Genomic DNA, 14,346 nt, shown 5'->3' with positions numbered 1-14,346 from the left:
CCCAGGGCAGAGCACACAGAGCCCACCAGTCCCTGGGGCACAGCACGCAGCCGGACCCTTGCAAACCACCCCCTAACGCAGGACATCTGCTGCTGCTGGCAGAGCCCTTCTGTCCCCTGACAAGGAGCGGAAGGAATCTGCAGCCACCGCTTAACCCAACCCCGCTCCTGCCCATCTGAAAGCAGAAGGGAAGCCAGAACACGATGGTATTTAATTCCCACTCGAGCGCTGTTACATCTCTCCGACGTGGGTCTGGGGGGCAGCCTGCCACTGCTGGCCCCCTCCCTGGGCACGCACAGCCCTGGCAGCGGCTCGCCTTGCTCCCGCACGCTCCAGCCAGACGTGCTCGGGACGGCCTCGCCAGGCCACCCAAGGGGTCATCGACGCCCCAGAAACGCAGCTGCCTCTGGGCTGGAGCCAGCAGCTGCCCCGAGCTCCCGGCTGCATTTCATGCGGATTTACAGGGCAGGGCATGAAAGCAAACTCCCTGTTTTGCTCGCTGGGTGGATACAAGTGTACCCAAGTCTGCAATCTGAAACTGAAATTGCATTTAGAGGCATTTTTACCTACCCGGTACCATAACACAAACACATACACACGTAAGCATGTACAAAGAAGAGGGTGTGTGATTGGGGTTTTTACCTCTGATTCCTTCCCGGGACTTTGAAGGTCACTGTGAGATGAAGATGTGGATCCTCCATTCAGCTGTTGGAAATGAAATTGTTAGTCCAGTTTGTGCAAAGACGGAAGCAAAATAAATAAATAAAATAAAATAAATGATTTGGCCTTATGGGGTCAAGTATCACAGCCAGCCCCTGGTGCAACACTCAGTGTCTCCAGGGATGAGGCCAGCAGCACAGAGGGAGCTGGAGGGGGGCTCCTGCCCCAAATTGACCCCGCGGACACCAGGAATACCCTGGGACTCATGGTGCAGAGCTGGGGGAGCCACTGCTCCCCAGTTCCCACCACCCACCCACCTCCTCCCACTGTCCCTGGGGAAAAGGAGCGAACAGGGCTCACACCAGCCTCGTGCAAACCCGAAATTAAAGCTGCATCAGGAAGCAATTACAATTAGCTGGCAGTGGTTAAGCTGAGTTAAACGAGCCTCGGGGATGCTGCGAGGTTCCCCCTGCTCTGAGCCCACCCGGGACTGCCCAGCCCCCCGACAGGCGAGGACTCACCTGCGTCTGCGCGGATCCGTTCGTCAGGGGCTGAGGCACCACACCTGCGGGCCGCACAAAGGAAACACGGTGAATCCACTCATAAATACACTGCCGGGCACCGAGGGGAGCGACCCCCAGCATCGCCCCCAGCCGAGCCCCTCCTGGCACAGGGTCCCCCCCCCCCCAAGCCCCAAAAGCCCAGCGTGCCCCTTCCCTCGGAGCTGCGGCCAGACCCAGCCCACGCTGCCTCCGAGCCCAGGCAAACGCCTCCGAGCCCCCGTTCCCTCCAGAACCACATTCTTCCGAAACCCCAACTTCATTTGATTTCCCTGTTTTCATCAAAAGAAAATGCCTTCCAGGAAGGGGACCGAGCAACTTCCCTCCGCGAGCACCAAATGCGGTGCGCTCCCACTTTCTGACAGTTAAGTAATTTTTCTTCAGGAGCTGTTTAATCAGAAATCTTAAACACCAGCCCAACGCTATTTGCTGAACTCAGCATCTTGGTGTCGCAACAGCATGGGGCGAACAACCCGCCTTTCATGTACCTTGCCATTTTTTCGCCCGGTTCCAACGATTTGCGCTAATAACGCTCCAAACAATGGCAAATTTGTTGCAGATGAGCTGCCAGTCACCGCGACCCAGCCATTGCTAGAGGCAGCCCGGGACAGACGAGCCGTGGCGTCGCAGATGTGCTAATTGCGACAGGGCTAAAGACTGAGCACGCACACTTCTGGGGGCGCAGGCCCCTCTCTGTGCGCGGCGTGGGGTGAGGGCGGCTCGGCGGGACCCCAGGGTGCCCCCAGCACACAGCGGCCGAGCAGAAAACAATGCGGTGCGTGCGCTCCTTGTGTAACGCTAGCTCCAGTGAAGCAAGAGCTGCGCTTGCAGCCAAGGGCAGCCTGCAACTGCAGCAACCCAGGGCTGCTGATTTCACAGCTCCAAGCCATCGTCCGTGCGTCACAGAGAGCTGGCCAGACTCCCCAAAGAACTGATTCGGGGGCTGCAGCAGTGCAAGCTGTAGGGGTTTCCAATGTAAATCAGGGCACTTTTTTATTTAATAAAACCAAAACATGACTTTGAAAATGTGCTGGTGTGACAGCCTCAGCTGTGGCACAGGGACAGCCGAGCCCAGCCCATGCAGGCCTGCAGGCCAGGCAGGCCCGGTCCTTGCTGACCGCCGAGGAAAGCATCCAGCAGGGAGCTGCAGAGCCAGGGCCCAGCACTTGAGCACCCACCCGCGCACCGTGGCGTGCGGCCGGCCCCGGCCACGTCCCCGCCGCAGGGAACAAGGGCTCCTTTGTGCTCGTGCCAGCAGCCAGCGCTCGCACCGGCTCCTCCTCAACCGGTTCGGAGCATCTGACACCGCTTTCGCCCCGCGTGCTCCCCAGCACGGTTTGACCCGTTCCTTCGGACAAATCTTCCCGTTGAGCACCTGGCAGACCAGCAATGTCCTGCAGAGTTCGGGTCGGACAGGGGCTGGCAGCGTGGGAAGCGGAGCCCCCCGTCCGGCTGCAGGGCAGCTCCCTCCCCAGGGCAGGTCGGGGAGCAGCCGGGCTGCTTTCTCTGCCAGGTTTCGACAGCAAGGGAAACATTTCCTGCAGCAGCCGCCCCTGTGATCGCTGTCGCGTGAAGCCCTTCCCTCGACACGCACGCGGGGCCAGCCCCAGCGTTTCTCCCTGCACCTTCGGGCTCCGTCTCGGGAGCAGAGCGGTGCGGGGTTATCCTGCCCTCCCTCCTGCAGCCCCACATCAGCACTACGGGGCCGGCTGCTCTGCTCCCAGGCACGGCAAACAAAGCAGGAGCGGCCCCAGGACCCGCCACCAGAACGGGTCCCACCTGAGCATCCCTCCCCGAGCAGTGTGCTCAGCGCTGCCCCAGCACCCCATCACGCTCCTCATCCCAGCCACCTTCCGGCAGCGAGTTCCTGGGTTAATTATTCACCGTGCAAAAATAACGAATTGTTTTTTTGGCTAGATTAGGAAGTATTCTCACTGCTTATAAATAGCTGGGTGGTGCTCAGGAAACTACTGAGGGATGAGACAAGGGAAACATGACTCTGGCACTTCTGAAATCCCACCCAGCGTCCCAGTGAGTCACAGGAGCGGTGGGGTCGCCCAGCAGAGCCGAGTCTCACCTTTGGTGTGCTCCTCGGTGGGGGTCACCCCCAGCTTCTTGAAGTAATCATCTGTTTCGGGGTCCACCACCAGGAGCCTGGCTTCGCTCTCCCTGGCCTTGATGTGGGACACGACCTCCGAGTGCCTCAGCCCCTCCACGTTTATCCCGTTCACCTGCAAAGCAGCACCATCAGGACCAGGTCTGGCTCCCGCGGCACAGACAGGGGAGCGACCCCTGTGTTCACCTTTCACATCACCAAAAAACCTCTGTCTCTGCCCCAACTGCTGAACCCCCTGTAGGGAGACCTGGCCACAGCCTCTGCCACCACCCCAGCTGCCCAGGAACACGCTGGTTCCCCTCCAATGATTTCATTCACCTTAGCTTTGCCCCAGACATCTCAGCCTGCACTGAGATCTGCGTGTCCTGCTCCACAGGGCTCGTGGCCGTTTGTCCCTCTGGGAGAGGAGCAAGGGAGGATTTCCCGTGTCCCGGTGGCTGAGCAGAGCTCGGCCTTTCTGTCCCGGTCCCTGGCGCACTGACTCATTTTCCCTTCACTGCACGCGACCTGGGACCCACCAGCAGTCAGGATTTCTCCTCCCAATTGTTCCGCGGGCAGAAAGGGAACAATCGTGATTTCTAGGCATTGTTTGTGCTCAGGAACGAACACACCCATTGTCCCACATGAAAAGGTCTCGATGCCACTCTGGTTGCGTGGCCCTTTTTTGCTGCTCATGATAAACCACGGTCAGCGCCGCAGCCTCCGGCACCCCCCAGCCTGCCCCGGGGGTGCAGCAGGGCTGGGGGCATCAAATATTTATCGGAGCCCCAAAGAGCCGGCTTGGGGGGATTGGGTTTCCGAGCTCTCCAGCTCACCCCTTGCCGCTTTGTGTGCGCCAGGCACCTGGCCAAGGGCCGATAAATAAATAACAAAATCCCTCACTGTGACATTGGGCCGCTCTGAACCGCAGCCACGGGTGCCCCGCTCGCAGCCCCAGGCTGCTCCCCGCGCTAAAACACCGCAGTGCTGGGGGCAAGCACGAGGAGCAGCCCTGGCATGGGGCAGGAGGCAGCCGGCGGCTCCCACGGGCTCCTGCGTGATTATTCACGGGGCTGGAAAGAGGGCGAGGGCTTTGGTCTTCGCTCACTTCCCCGCCTCGGGGACCGCCCGGCTCCGCAGGATGCGCGCGTTTTCTTCCAAGCGTGCAAATCCCTCGTCCCTCCGGACCCAGGGGTGGGGGCACGGGCTGGTACCCAGCTCGGGCAGGGCCAGCCCCCGGCCCCCGGCACGGGGCGTCCAGGTGCTCCCAGCACGCAGGAGCCGAAGCAGGGAGCAGGGCTGCTCCTGGGGCGCTGGCTCTCGGAACAAGCCCCGTCTGTCTGTCTGTGCTGCCCAAGCCCTGCCCGGAGCGCGCACAGCTCTGAATGGGGGAACTCAGTACTCGGTAAAAACGGCAAGGCACAAACAAGCCAAGGGGAGGGTGATCAGCAGCCACATCAAAAATTCTGTTGTTCGGCAATAAGTGAACAGGAAATCGCTTCCAAGAGCAGTTTTTCCCCTAATCTTTCACAACCTCATGCCTGAAGACCTCTCTGCAGAGCTTTTCCCCTCTGTTTCCAAATGCCTGCCCTGCCCAGCAGCGCGTTGGCTCGGCCGGGTGGCACCAAGCTGCCCCAAACCCATAGCAGATGGGGGGTGTTGGGACACAAGCAGCCCCCCCGGGTGGCTGGGATGGGGCCAGTCCCGCTTGCCCCCACAAAGCCACCTCCCCATGCCAGCGCCACCAAGTGCAGGGTGCTCTCTGCTCCGGTCTGGCTGTGTCAGGGAGGTGGCACCCCCAAACCCCCATCCGTGCTCATCCCCGGGCCCAGCACCCTGCCTGCGCACCAGCATCAGGCTCTGTGTTACGGGGGAATGTGGCAGGGATCTGATGGAAAAGGTCACGGGATGGGGGCTCGATTTAGCGTCAGGCATCCCAGCTGAGTTGTAGGGTCACGGCACTTCTGCTCTCCCTCTCCCCACGTGCAAGAGGGGCACAGGACCCAGCTGCTCCTGCCACGCTGGGCAGGGTCCGAGAACCCCAAAAGACCTCCAGGCAGATGGGAACAGTGTGCCGAGCCCCCAGCATTACCTCCACCAGCCGGTCCTGGGGCCGCAGTCCCGCTCTGGAGGCTGGCGAGTCCGGGTCGACCGAGCGGATGAACTGCCCCGGCCGGGACTTCTCGCTGTGCAGGTTGAAGCCGTAGCCATTGGGGCCTTTCTTCAGGTGGCAGAGACGTGGGCACAGCTCTTTCTGTCCGTTTAAATCCTGGTTGAAAGAAGAAGGTGGGGGGGTGGATAAAAGGTGGTGTTTAATTTATAGGTTTGGGTTTGTTCTGAATCATAACTAAAACTAACAAGGAAGCAACATATCTGCGCACCATCCTCCCCTGCCAGCTAAACAGGGACAGGTTAACAAATGAATTTCCTCTCATTGAGTTTATTTTAGAAAACCAATTGTCCAAAACCATTCCAGAGAAATTGAAACAACAAAAAATGCATTTCCTTCTCCAGCAGCAGCCCAGATAAGCCTGCCCCACCCGGGGGGTGCCGAGCCCCTCCAGGCAGCGCGGGCAGGGCCCGACCCCCGTGGCTGGGTGCAGCGCAGCCGGGCAGGGGCAGCGCCTTAACCTCGGTTATTTATTTAAGGCAGCGCCGTGCCCTTGGTCCCAGTGACACCAGCACGGCACACGGCTCCATCCTCTCCCTCCCAGCTCTGCAGCCACGTTCCCGGCCGTGGCAGATGGCTCCGTGCCATGGGGACAGGCTGGCCCTCCTGCACGGCTCTGGAGAAGGATGGCCGTGTCCCTGCCCCTGCCCCAAGCTGTCACACCTGGATGCCTTGTTCCAGGAGGGCTCACCATCAACAACTAATGACTGAGGGAATCAGGCCTCTTGCCCTGCACACACCACCAGTGTCCATCCTTCCGTCCCAGAATCGGGTCTTGCCTGGCTCGGGAGCTGCTGCCAGCGCAGACCCCATCCCTCGGGGCCACCCTCACCCTGCCAGCTATGTGGGACTGCCTTTGGTGGCCCCGCTTCCAAGGAAGAGCACCTTCCCCAAACCCGCTTCGGGCTGCCTGCCTGCTTCACCAGTTCTCTGTGGCCAGCTAAAAAATACCCAGAAATAACTGGAAGCACTGAGCAGCGCCAAGCTGAGCGGGAGGACCTGCAGGACCACCCGACCACCTTGAGTCGCGGCTGCTCTGCAGCCATCTCCTGGTGGCACCGTCGAGAACTTACGGAAACACCAAGCTGGGCTGGGCGGAAAAGGCAGAAAAGCCCTGCAGAAGTCACGGCTTTGCAGAGAAGCTGTGTTTTGCAGGGGGGAAGAAAAACACAGGCCCCCGCACATGGTGCTTTCCCCCCTGGGACCCACAGGGCTGCTCCCGGTCAGAAGGGTGCCTGCAGCACATAAAGGCTGAGCTTGCCGCAGGCAGCAGCGGAACGTTAGAGGAGCACGTGAGGAGCTTAGTGCTTCCCCCCATCACATGCAAAATGCTTTATGGCTCCGCAGGGCGCCGGGGGAGCAGCAAGCAGCAGGTTTTCCGCAGGCTCACAAGAGCCATTTCTGCTCCCACGAAAGGAGCTGCTCCACGCCAGCCCCGGCGCAGCCCGGCCGGGCAGCAGCCGGGCACACCAACACAGCCGCGTCTCGAGCAGGAGCTGCTTCAGAAATAGAAGCAGGTTTTCGTTTTTCTGGTCTGTGGTTTAAGGAAAACATTCCCTGTGGCTGGGTTTTAAATTTGCATTAACAGAAATGCTGCTCCCCTCCTGCTATTAGACCTCAGATATTTGTTTTCCAGATCGCATTTGCGGCACAATCTCTTATAACCTTTCATTTAAAATAAGACACCCGAGGAAATTTCCCCGATGTTCCCATCTTGTCCAAAAGGTGCTGTGAAAGACAGCTCCCAACATCCCTGTCCCTGGGTTTAATGCAGCGGGGACCCCCCTCCCGCCCCCTCCTGCATTGCTGCGGCCCCGAGCACAGCCGCCAGCTCAATGGGATGTAAATAAATATCCCGACAGAGCTCTCCTCGAGCTGTTTATGAAATACTCGAGCTGGTGGGGTTCACAGCAGGCTGGGGAGTTCAGCGGATGGCTCCAGCACGACCACAGCCTACTCTGCGTTGGGAATGAGAACGCAAAAAGAGCCACGGAGCAACGAGATTGGCCCCGGCACTGGGACGCACGCTGAGGCCGGAGGTGGACGGGGAACTCACTTGGGTGCTTCTAGCCACGAAGCAGCTGGAACAGCTTAACCCCACGCCCGCGAACAGACGAGGCGGGAGGCGAGCAACCGAGGTCTTGGCAATGCCGCGGCTCCTCGGGGCCCCAGCGCCCAGCTCCTCAAGAAGTGTTCCCAGGCAGGAGCCACCACTGGCAGTGCCCGGCGTGGGCACAGGGCTCATGTGGGCTCCACGGGCTGCAGGACCCCAGTGTTTACAGAGACCAACTTTGCAATACAGCTTAAAAAAAAAAATCAAGGAGGGGGCTTGAAGAAAAGCCTCAATGACCGCTGATACACACTGCAGCCCTCACAGCCTTGTGAAGCTGAGCTTGCGGGGCAAATGGATGCTATCAGGACAAGTTCTGGGGGAAAACAGACTGTTTCCCATACACTCCTGCCTGCGGAGATGGTCTCAGCATCAATGCCTCGATGCACACAGTGGTTCTCAAAAGGGAAGAGCCACCAGCTTGGTATCCATGGATCAACAGCGCACGGCTGGGCGCAGCCAGCCAGCGGGACCCGCACACGGATCTTCTCGCTCTGCAGATTCAGCAAGCCCGCGTTTTCCCATGGCCTCAGTGCAGTTAGTTCACCCTCTCTGCAAACGCTTCCAGCTCGCCTCGTGGAGTTCTTCAACAGCCGGAGAAAACAGGAAATGATTCAACCGCGGAGCGGGGTCAGCGTGTCGAGGGCCCGGCGCGACCCCAGGGGATGCACAGGGCTCCAAGCGCTGGGAAAAGGGGCTGCCTCTCTCCGGCAGAAAGGAACAAGCCTAGCATCACCTATCTGGGCTTAGCAATTCAGGTTTTGAGCCATTTTCCTCTTAGCCCGTTTTTAAGGAGTCACAGCTCCAGCAGCACTCCAAAAGCACCAAGGCAGACACACAGAGCGGCTCCCTGCGCGCGCCGTGCCAGCCGGCGGGGTGTCGCGGCCAGGCTCAGGGTCACCAAAATAAATCACACAGAAACCAGGCAGCAGAAGACAACTCCTGCAGCAGCTTTTTGGGGGTACCCAGTGCTGCATCCTGCACAGGCTTTGCTCTGCTCTCACCGCCACGTCCTAAATTCAAGGTCCTTAACTGAGATGAATTCCAAATCTTTCTTTAAAAACGAAGCCCCAGGTCAGCCACAGCATCTGCTCTGAGCAGCAGGCAGAAATCCTCGGGCAGAACTGCTCATCCCTCTGCTGAGAGGATCTAGGGCTTTTGCTGGGCTGTTAAACCTCCCAACTACCGCGGTCCTCAGCCATCAGAAAAAGCAGGTCTCTGATCTCAGCTCTGGAAAGCCCCTCTCTGGGACTCCGCAAACACCGAAGATCCCCCCGCTGCACTCAGACTCGAGCACATGCTTAAACACTTTGCACTTACGCGCTTTGTTGACACGGAGCCGCCGTTTCTCTTGCCAGCTCTGCTATTTATTTTCTTTACGACCTGTGCCAACGCTTCCCTGGTTGTGTTCTGGGAAGATATTTCCTGAGCTCCCGGAGGGATTTCGCCTTTGTGAAACCCAAGCCCTCCGTCGAGGCGCTCTCCGCCACGGCAGCGCGTTATCGGGGCTCCCTGGAACCCACCCGAGCTCGGAAGCCCCGGGGGGGCTGCGCGGTGCCTTCCCACCCCGCTCCCCGGAGCACCCGCCAGGCCCCGCCGCCTTCCCACGCCACGGCCGTAAGAGCCGGTTTGTGGGAGCTAGACTCACACACGTACAGGAGAGCCAACAAAAATTAACTGTGTATTTGTCTACTTGCACGCAATAAAGCAATCCTTTTCCTAGGTAGCCAGATACCGCGCTGCCCACTGATTGCACACGGTGGATTAACAAGCAACGGCACGCCGTATTCCCCCTACAAGCATTACTCCACGTACACGCCCACGTATGTACAGATGTGTATGCACTCTTAAACACCACACGGACACAAAGCTGTGGTGCTGCACCGCCACTGGAGCTACCGCTTGAGGCAAATCGTCGTCATTTTAGAAGGAAAGAGGTTTTGGAAACACTATTCAAGCCGGCTCATTTAAAAAAGCACAAACAAAATATGAAATAACAATGAAACACTTCAGAAAAAAAAAAAACAACTGTTTGGGTGTTGCCAGTTCTCACAATCTCATTGCAGCTCCAGCACCGAGGCTGTCCCTTGAGGTTTGCGGCGCTGCAGCCAGCGGCCGTGGCCCCGGGCTCAGCGCCACGTCCGCGCAGGGCACTGCGGTGACCGGGACTCGCGGGCAGATCCCGTTCCCGTTCCGTACGGGTGGATGCTTCAGGTACACCCACTGCAGAGCCAGCACCATAAACGTGACCAGCTCTGACTACCGAGGGGTTCCCACGCAGCTGAGGAGCAGGCATCACCTCCACGTGAGCAGAACCTGCCCTCTGAAGCGCCGATGCACCGCGGCACAACGAGAGGAGAAGCCGGGAAAGGGGCCAAGGCGAGGAAGCCGCTCTGCCAGGGCTGCCTGAACCCAAACCCCCGGCCCCAGGCTCCCTCCCGGCGCACACCCCAGCTCGGGGGCTTTGCTGGGTTTCGGCGCAGCTGAATCAGGCCCAGCCGGTGCCGACAGCACCGCTCCGCCTGGACGCGCTCCAGGCTGCAAATCACCCCGTGACATGTCGAGCTTTTCCGCCTCTGCTCCAGCCGAGCTGGAGAAAACACAGGCAGGAGCGTTCCTGCCTAATTTACATTGTTAACATATTTTCTTTCAAGTCGGCTCCCGTGGCGTTTCCTCTCCTTTTGCATGGGGTTTTGCTCAGAAAATGGCTCCTCTGCTCGCTCCTTTGCCTCTCAAAGCCCGGGTGGCACAGGGAGAGCCCTGCCCTCGGGATGCCCGGCGAGCAGCGGGGCACTGCAGAGCCCCAGCACCGCACGGGGAGCACCGAGGGGTGGAAACCCGAGCAGGAAGGGGCCGGGGCCACAGCACCGCCAGAACAACGGCCCCATTGACACCCGCCCGACACGGGCACCCTCCCTTGGCAGTAACAGTTACATCGGGAGCTGAGCCGCAGGCAGCCTTTAATTGCCACTATTATTACCACCGTTTTCAAAGGCTGTTGCCTTCGCTCAGATGCGGGGACACATGTAACTTCCCACAGATGCTCATCGCCCTGATTTGGGACGGGCAGGGGGATCCGCACGTCCCTGCCACGGAAACCTGCCGCCTGCTGCGCGGCAAAGAGGAGCCAACCTGCAGCCCCGCTCGCAGTGAGGTACGAGGGGATTTGGGCCCGTGCCACAGCCGGGATTACTGCCTCCGTTCACCGCGGTGCCAGCGATCCAACGCCTGCTACAGCGGGGCTGGTTTTCATTCCCCTTCCCCCAGGAATGACTCAAGTTTTCCCAGTAAAGCAGCACCAAAAAGGGGGCTATTGTGGCCTCGCATCCCCCAGGGCCAGAAGGACCTCGGTGACACCAAGGAGTAGGGAACCGCGGGCAGGGCTGGGCGAGGGGGACCACAAATGTCAAAGGCTCCCACAAGCAGCAGGGGCAGCGCAGGGCAGGCAGAGCACCCCCGGGCTCCGCGCTGCAAAGAGGCAGCCGCTCGCCCTCTGCCCTACCGCCAGCAGGGATTTGCTGCTCGGATCTGGGAAACCCCAAGACAGGATGCTCCAGGGCTCCCTAAACCCCCGGCCGGCCCCAGGGCCCCACCGGGATGCTGCAGCCCCCCAAACACCGTGGGGAAGGAGCGGGGGCTCCCGGTGAGCCTGCGGCCGCACGCATTTCACCCAGCTCCAACCCACAGCTCGGAGACAGCCAGAGCCAAACGCGGCTTCAGCTCCAGATGTTGGTGAAAAGCTATAAATAACGGGGGGGAAGGGGAGGCCGGGCTGGCGGGACGGCAGTCCCACGGAAACTCCAGCAGATGTTCCCCCTCCTCGCAGTCCCGGGGAGGAGCTGGGGGTGATGTGGGAAGGATTTGGGGAGGAAAGAGGCATTTCCAGCACCCAGAGGTGTCCCGGCCACACGGTTAAATTTAGAGGTTCTTATTTAGAGGTTTAGAGGTTTTGCAGCAGCTCTGACGCTGCTGCATGAGCCAGGAGTCCTGCTCCCCTCTCCCAGGCCAGGAATAACCCCTGGGGCAGGAGCAGCTCAGCCTCCACACAGTAAACAAGCTGCTTCCATTTTTGCCCTGCCACAACCCTAATTACCGCCCTCCTCGCTACGCAGAGAGGTGCTCTGGCTTAGACACCAGCAGTCAAAAAGAGAACAGCTCGCTTCACTCTTCCAATAACAACCCGGCAGCTTGACTGACAGTTGCTCTTAAAACTTGTTTTTTCCAAGCATCTTCTCGGCACCGGCAGCCGCTGCCGCCACATCACAACAGTCAGAGAAAGTTTTGAGCGTTCCCCGGGGATAAACACCAACTGCAGCAGCACTCACTGCAATCGCTACCCTAACAGAAAAGGAGGAGTGAAAACTCTGCCGAGCTGCAACAGAACACCTTCTGGCAAAGCCTGCCATCGCCCCAGTCTGTGCTGGGTTGTCTCAGCTCCCCCGGCAGCTCAGGGAGGAGCGGGGGGCTGCAGGGCCCCGAAGGGATGCGTGATGGGCACAGCAGCACTGCCGCAGCACCACGACCCGCAGCCCCCCAGGCAATGGCAGAGGGCAGTCAGAGACCTAAAAATGCTCAGCCATCGGCACCCAAAATCAGCCACCGGCCACCACGCAGCCTGGGCGTCCCAAGGACAATGAGATGGAGCAGCGGGACCCCGGGATGTGGCAGTCCCCTCCCTGCCTTATGACCCCCGCCACCCCGGCCAAGCTCCCCACTGCTGTCACAGCCCCGACCGCACAGCTTGGTCATCACCGACCCGAACCGCCAGCACCTTCGCTGCCAGACCCGAACGTGAGGCCTGGGCTGCTTTAGAGTACTCCAATTGCTTCCATTATTCCAATTGCTTCAATTATTCAAATTGCTCCAGCTGGGTTGGAGTAATAGAAACATCAAAAATATATATATTTTTTTCTTTTTTTTAAGGGTAGAAGCCATGAAGGATTTGCATGCTTTTCCTTAAGGGCTCCAGCACTCCTCCCCACACACAGCCCTGCAGCAGCCAGGCGCTGCGCCCTTGCTCTGGGAACACCCAATTCCCGACGGCGCTGCTCCGGGTGCTCCCGCAGCGCAGGGTGCTGAGCACGCACGCAGGGCACGGCGCTGGCTGGATGCGTCCCGCTGCTTTCTCTGCCAAAGCGCAGCACAAAGGGAGCAAATGAGTATCGCAGGCAAGCTCAGAGACAGCAAAGTGATTCCAATTAGCAGCGGAAAGCATCCAGCCCGGGTACTCAGCAGGACCTAGAGCCAAGCTGCAGCTGATATGGTAATTTGGACATTTTCAGCGAGCGAGCTTTTAGCTCGTCGGGCCTGCCGCAGCAAACAAAGCGCGAGTTTGGAGTGGTGACAGCTGCACGGGGCAGCAAGCCCCCACCGGGTAACGCTCCCCATCGGGTAACGTGCCCCGTGCCTGCCAGCTCTCGAGAGCAGAAATCGTGCCAAAACGCTGCGCTTCCTCAAGAGCGGCGGGCGCCGTGCCGGCATCAGCCCCGGGGCCGGCAGCAACGCGCTCTGCACCACCCCCAGGACACGCACTGCAGCACCCGGGTCCTCCTGAGCCCACGCACCCAGCCCGGTCCCTTCCGTGCGTTACGGGACGCAAACCTTGCGTGAGAGCAGGGCAGCTGCGGCAGTGCCAGGCTGCAACAGAGCCAAGCCTTGGCCACGGCCCCTCAGACCCCACCGGAGGCTGTCATCCCCAGAAACCGCTGGGCAGAAGAGAACACGAGCGGGATGCAAAAGATGGGGAGAAGCAGCAGAGCCCCTCTCCGTGCTCCCCAGCACCGTGCCGCAGCGTGACAGAACCCCCCAGGCACCGCGGGGCCTCTCGGGAGGTGCTGCAGCAGGACCGTGCCCTGCCTGGTGTCCCCCAGCGAGGGCCACGCGCCCTGGGCACGGCCCCCCCCGGCAGCTGCCCCAGCCAGGCACCGCCAGCCCCGCCACGAGCCACGCGCTCAGCCCGACCCCGCGGGGTCCCGCTGCTCCCCGCCGCCCAACAGCGGTGCCAAGCACTGCGATCTCCGTGTCATTTCTCAGGAATCCCCCAGCTGGGGAATTTCTCAGCAAGAAGCTGCAAAAGCCAGCCTTTTTTCTTTTTTTTTTTCCCTCCCCCTCCGCTGGCGTTCGGGCAGACGCAGGCAGCGAGGGAAGCTCGCTCTCCTCTCCCCAGCGCACGCATTCCCACCCCCGGCAGGGCTGCAGCCAGGACCGGCACCACGCGCTTGGCTGGAGCAGGGGAGCAGCTGGCCCCGGAGGGAAACGGAGGGAGGCAGGGCAGGGGAGAGAGAAAACGCCACGTGCATGTGTTTGCTTTGAGAGAGACAACTTTTCCAGCGCGATCTGCCAAGGGAACTCGCAGCCGGGAAGCCCGCGTGCAGGGGGAGAGCAGCTATAGGATGACACGGGGCAGCAACGCAGATCCTCGTGGGCTGGGGTTTGTCCACCAGGAAAAACAAGGGATCTGCCTGCTGGAAGCAGAGGCAGCCCACAGAGCCCGAGGGAGCTGCTTGCCTGTAGGTGGGAGGGAAGGAGGCAAGGTGGTCGCTCTGTGCAGGGCTCCAGCTGCTGGGAAGGGGGAAAAGTCCTTCCCACGGCCGCCACGAACCTCTCCAGGGCGAGGGAAGGGATTGCTGCTGGGCCACGGGGAGGCAGGGACTGGGAACAGCCTCCCAGGGGCAGGTGACTCCCATGGAGCTGCCCAAGCCGGGTGCTGGCAGCCCCTGGGGGGGACGTGCCCTGCTCTGTCCCAAAGCAG

General features: G+C 60.3%; 1 protein-coding gene across 3 annotated transcripts in view; it reads right to left on the bottom strand.

The window, feature by feature from the left end:
• The window catches only part of NHERF2 (NHERF family PDZ scaffold protein 2), a 34,805-nt gene that overhangs the window by 3,508 nt on the left and 16,951 nt on the right, over positions 1 to 14,346 (bottom strand). For all 3 annotated transcript variants that reach the window (XM_080556884.1, XM_080556885.1, XR_013939683.1), the window contains exons 3-6: positions 5,408 to 5,584; positions 3,298 to 3,451; positions 1,182 to 1,225; positions 643 to 705 (exon numbers count right to left, since the gene is read on the bottom strand). In XM_080556884.1, the coding sequence (XP_080413010.1) occupies positions 643 to 705; positions 1,182 to 1,225; positions 3,298 to 3,451; positions 5,408 to 5,584 (438 nt within the window). Of the gene's footprint in view, positions 1 to 642; positions 706 to 1,181; positions 1,226 to 3,297; positions 3,452 to 5,407; positions 5,585 to 14,346 lie in introns of those variants that run through there.

The sequence above is a fragment of the Anser brachyrhynchus genome (genome assembly GCF_964034855.1).
Source record: "Anser brachyrhynchus genome assembly, chromosome: 15".
Classification (NCBI taxonomy): Eukaryota; Metazoa; Chordata; class Aves; order Anseriformes; family Anatidae; genus Anser; species Anser brachyrhynchus.
Note: the sequence above shows the minus strand (reverse complement) of the source record. Positions and strands in the feature narration are given on the sequence as shown.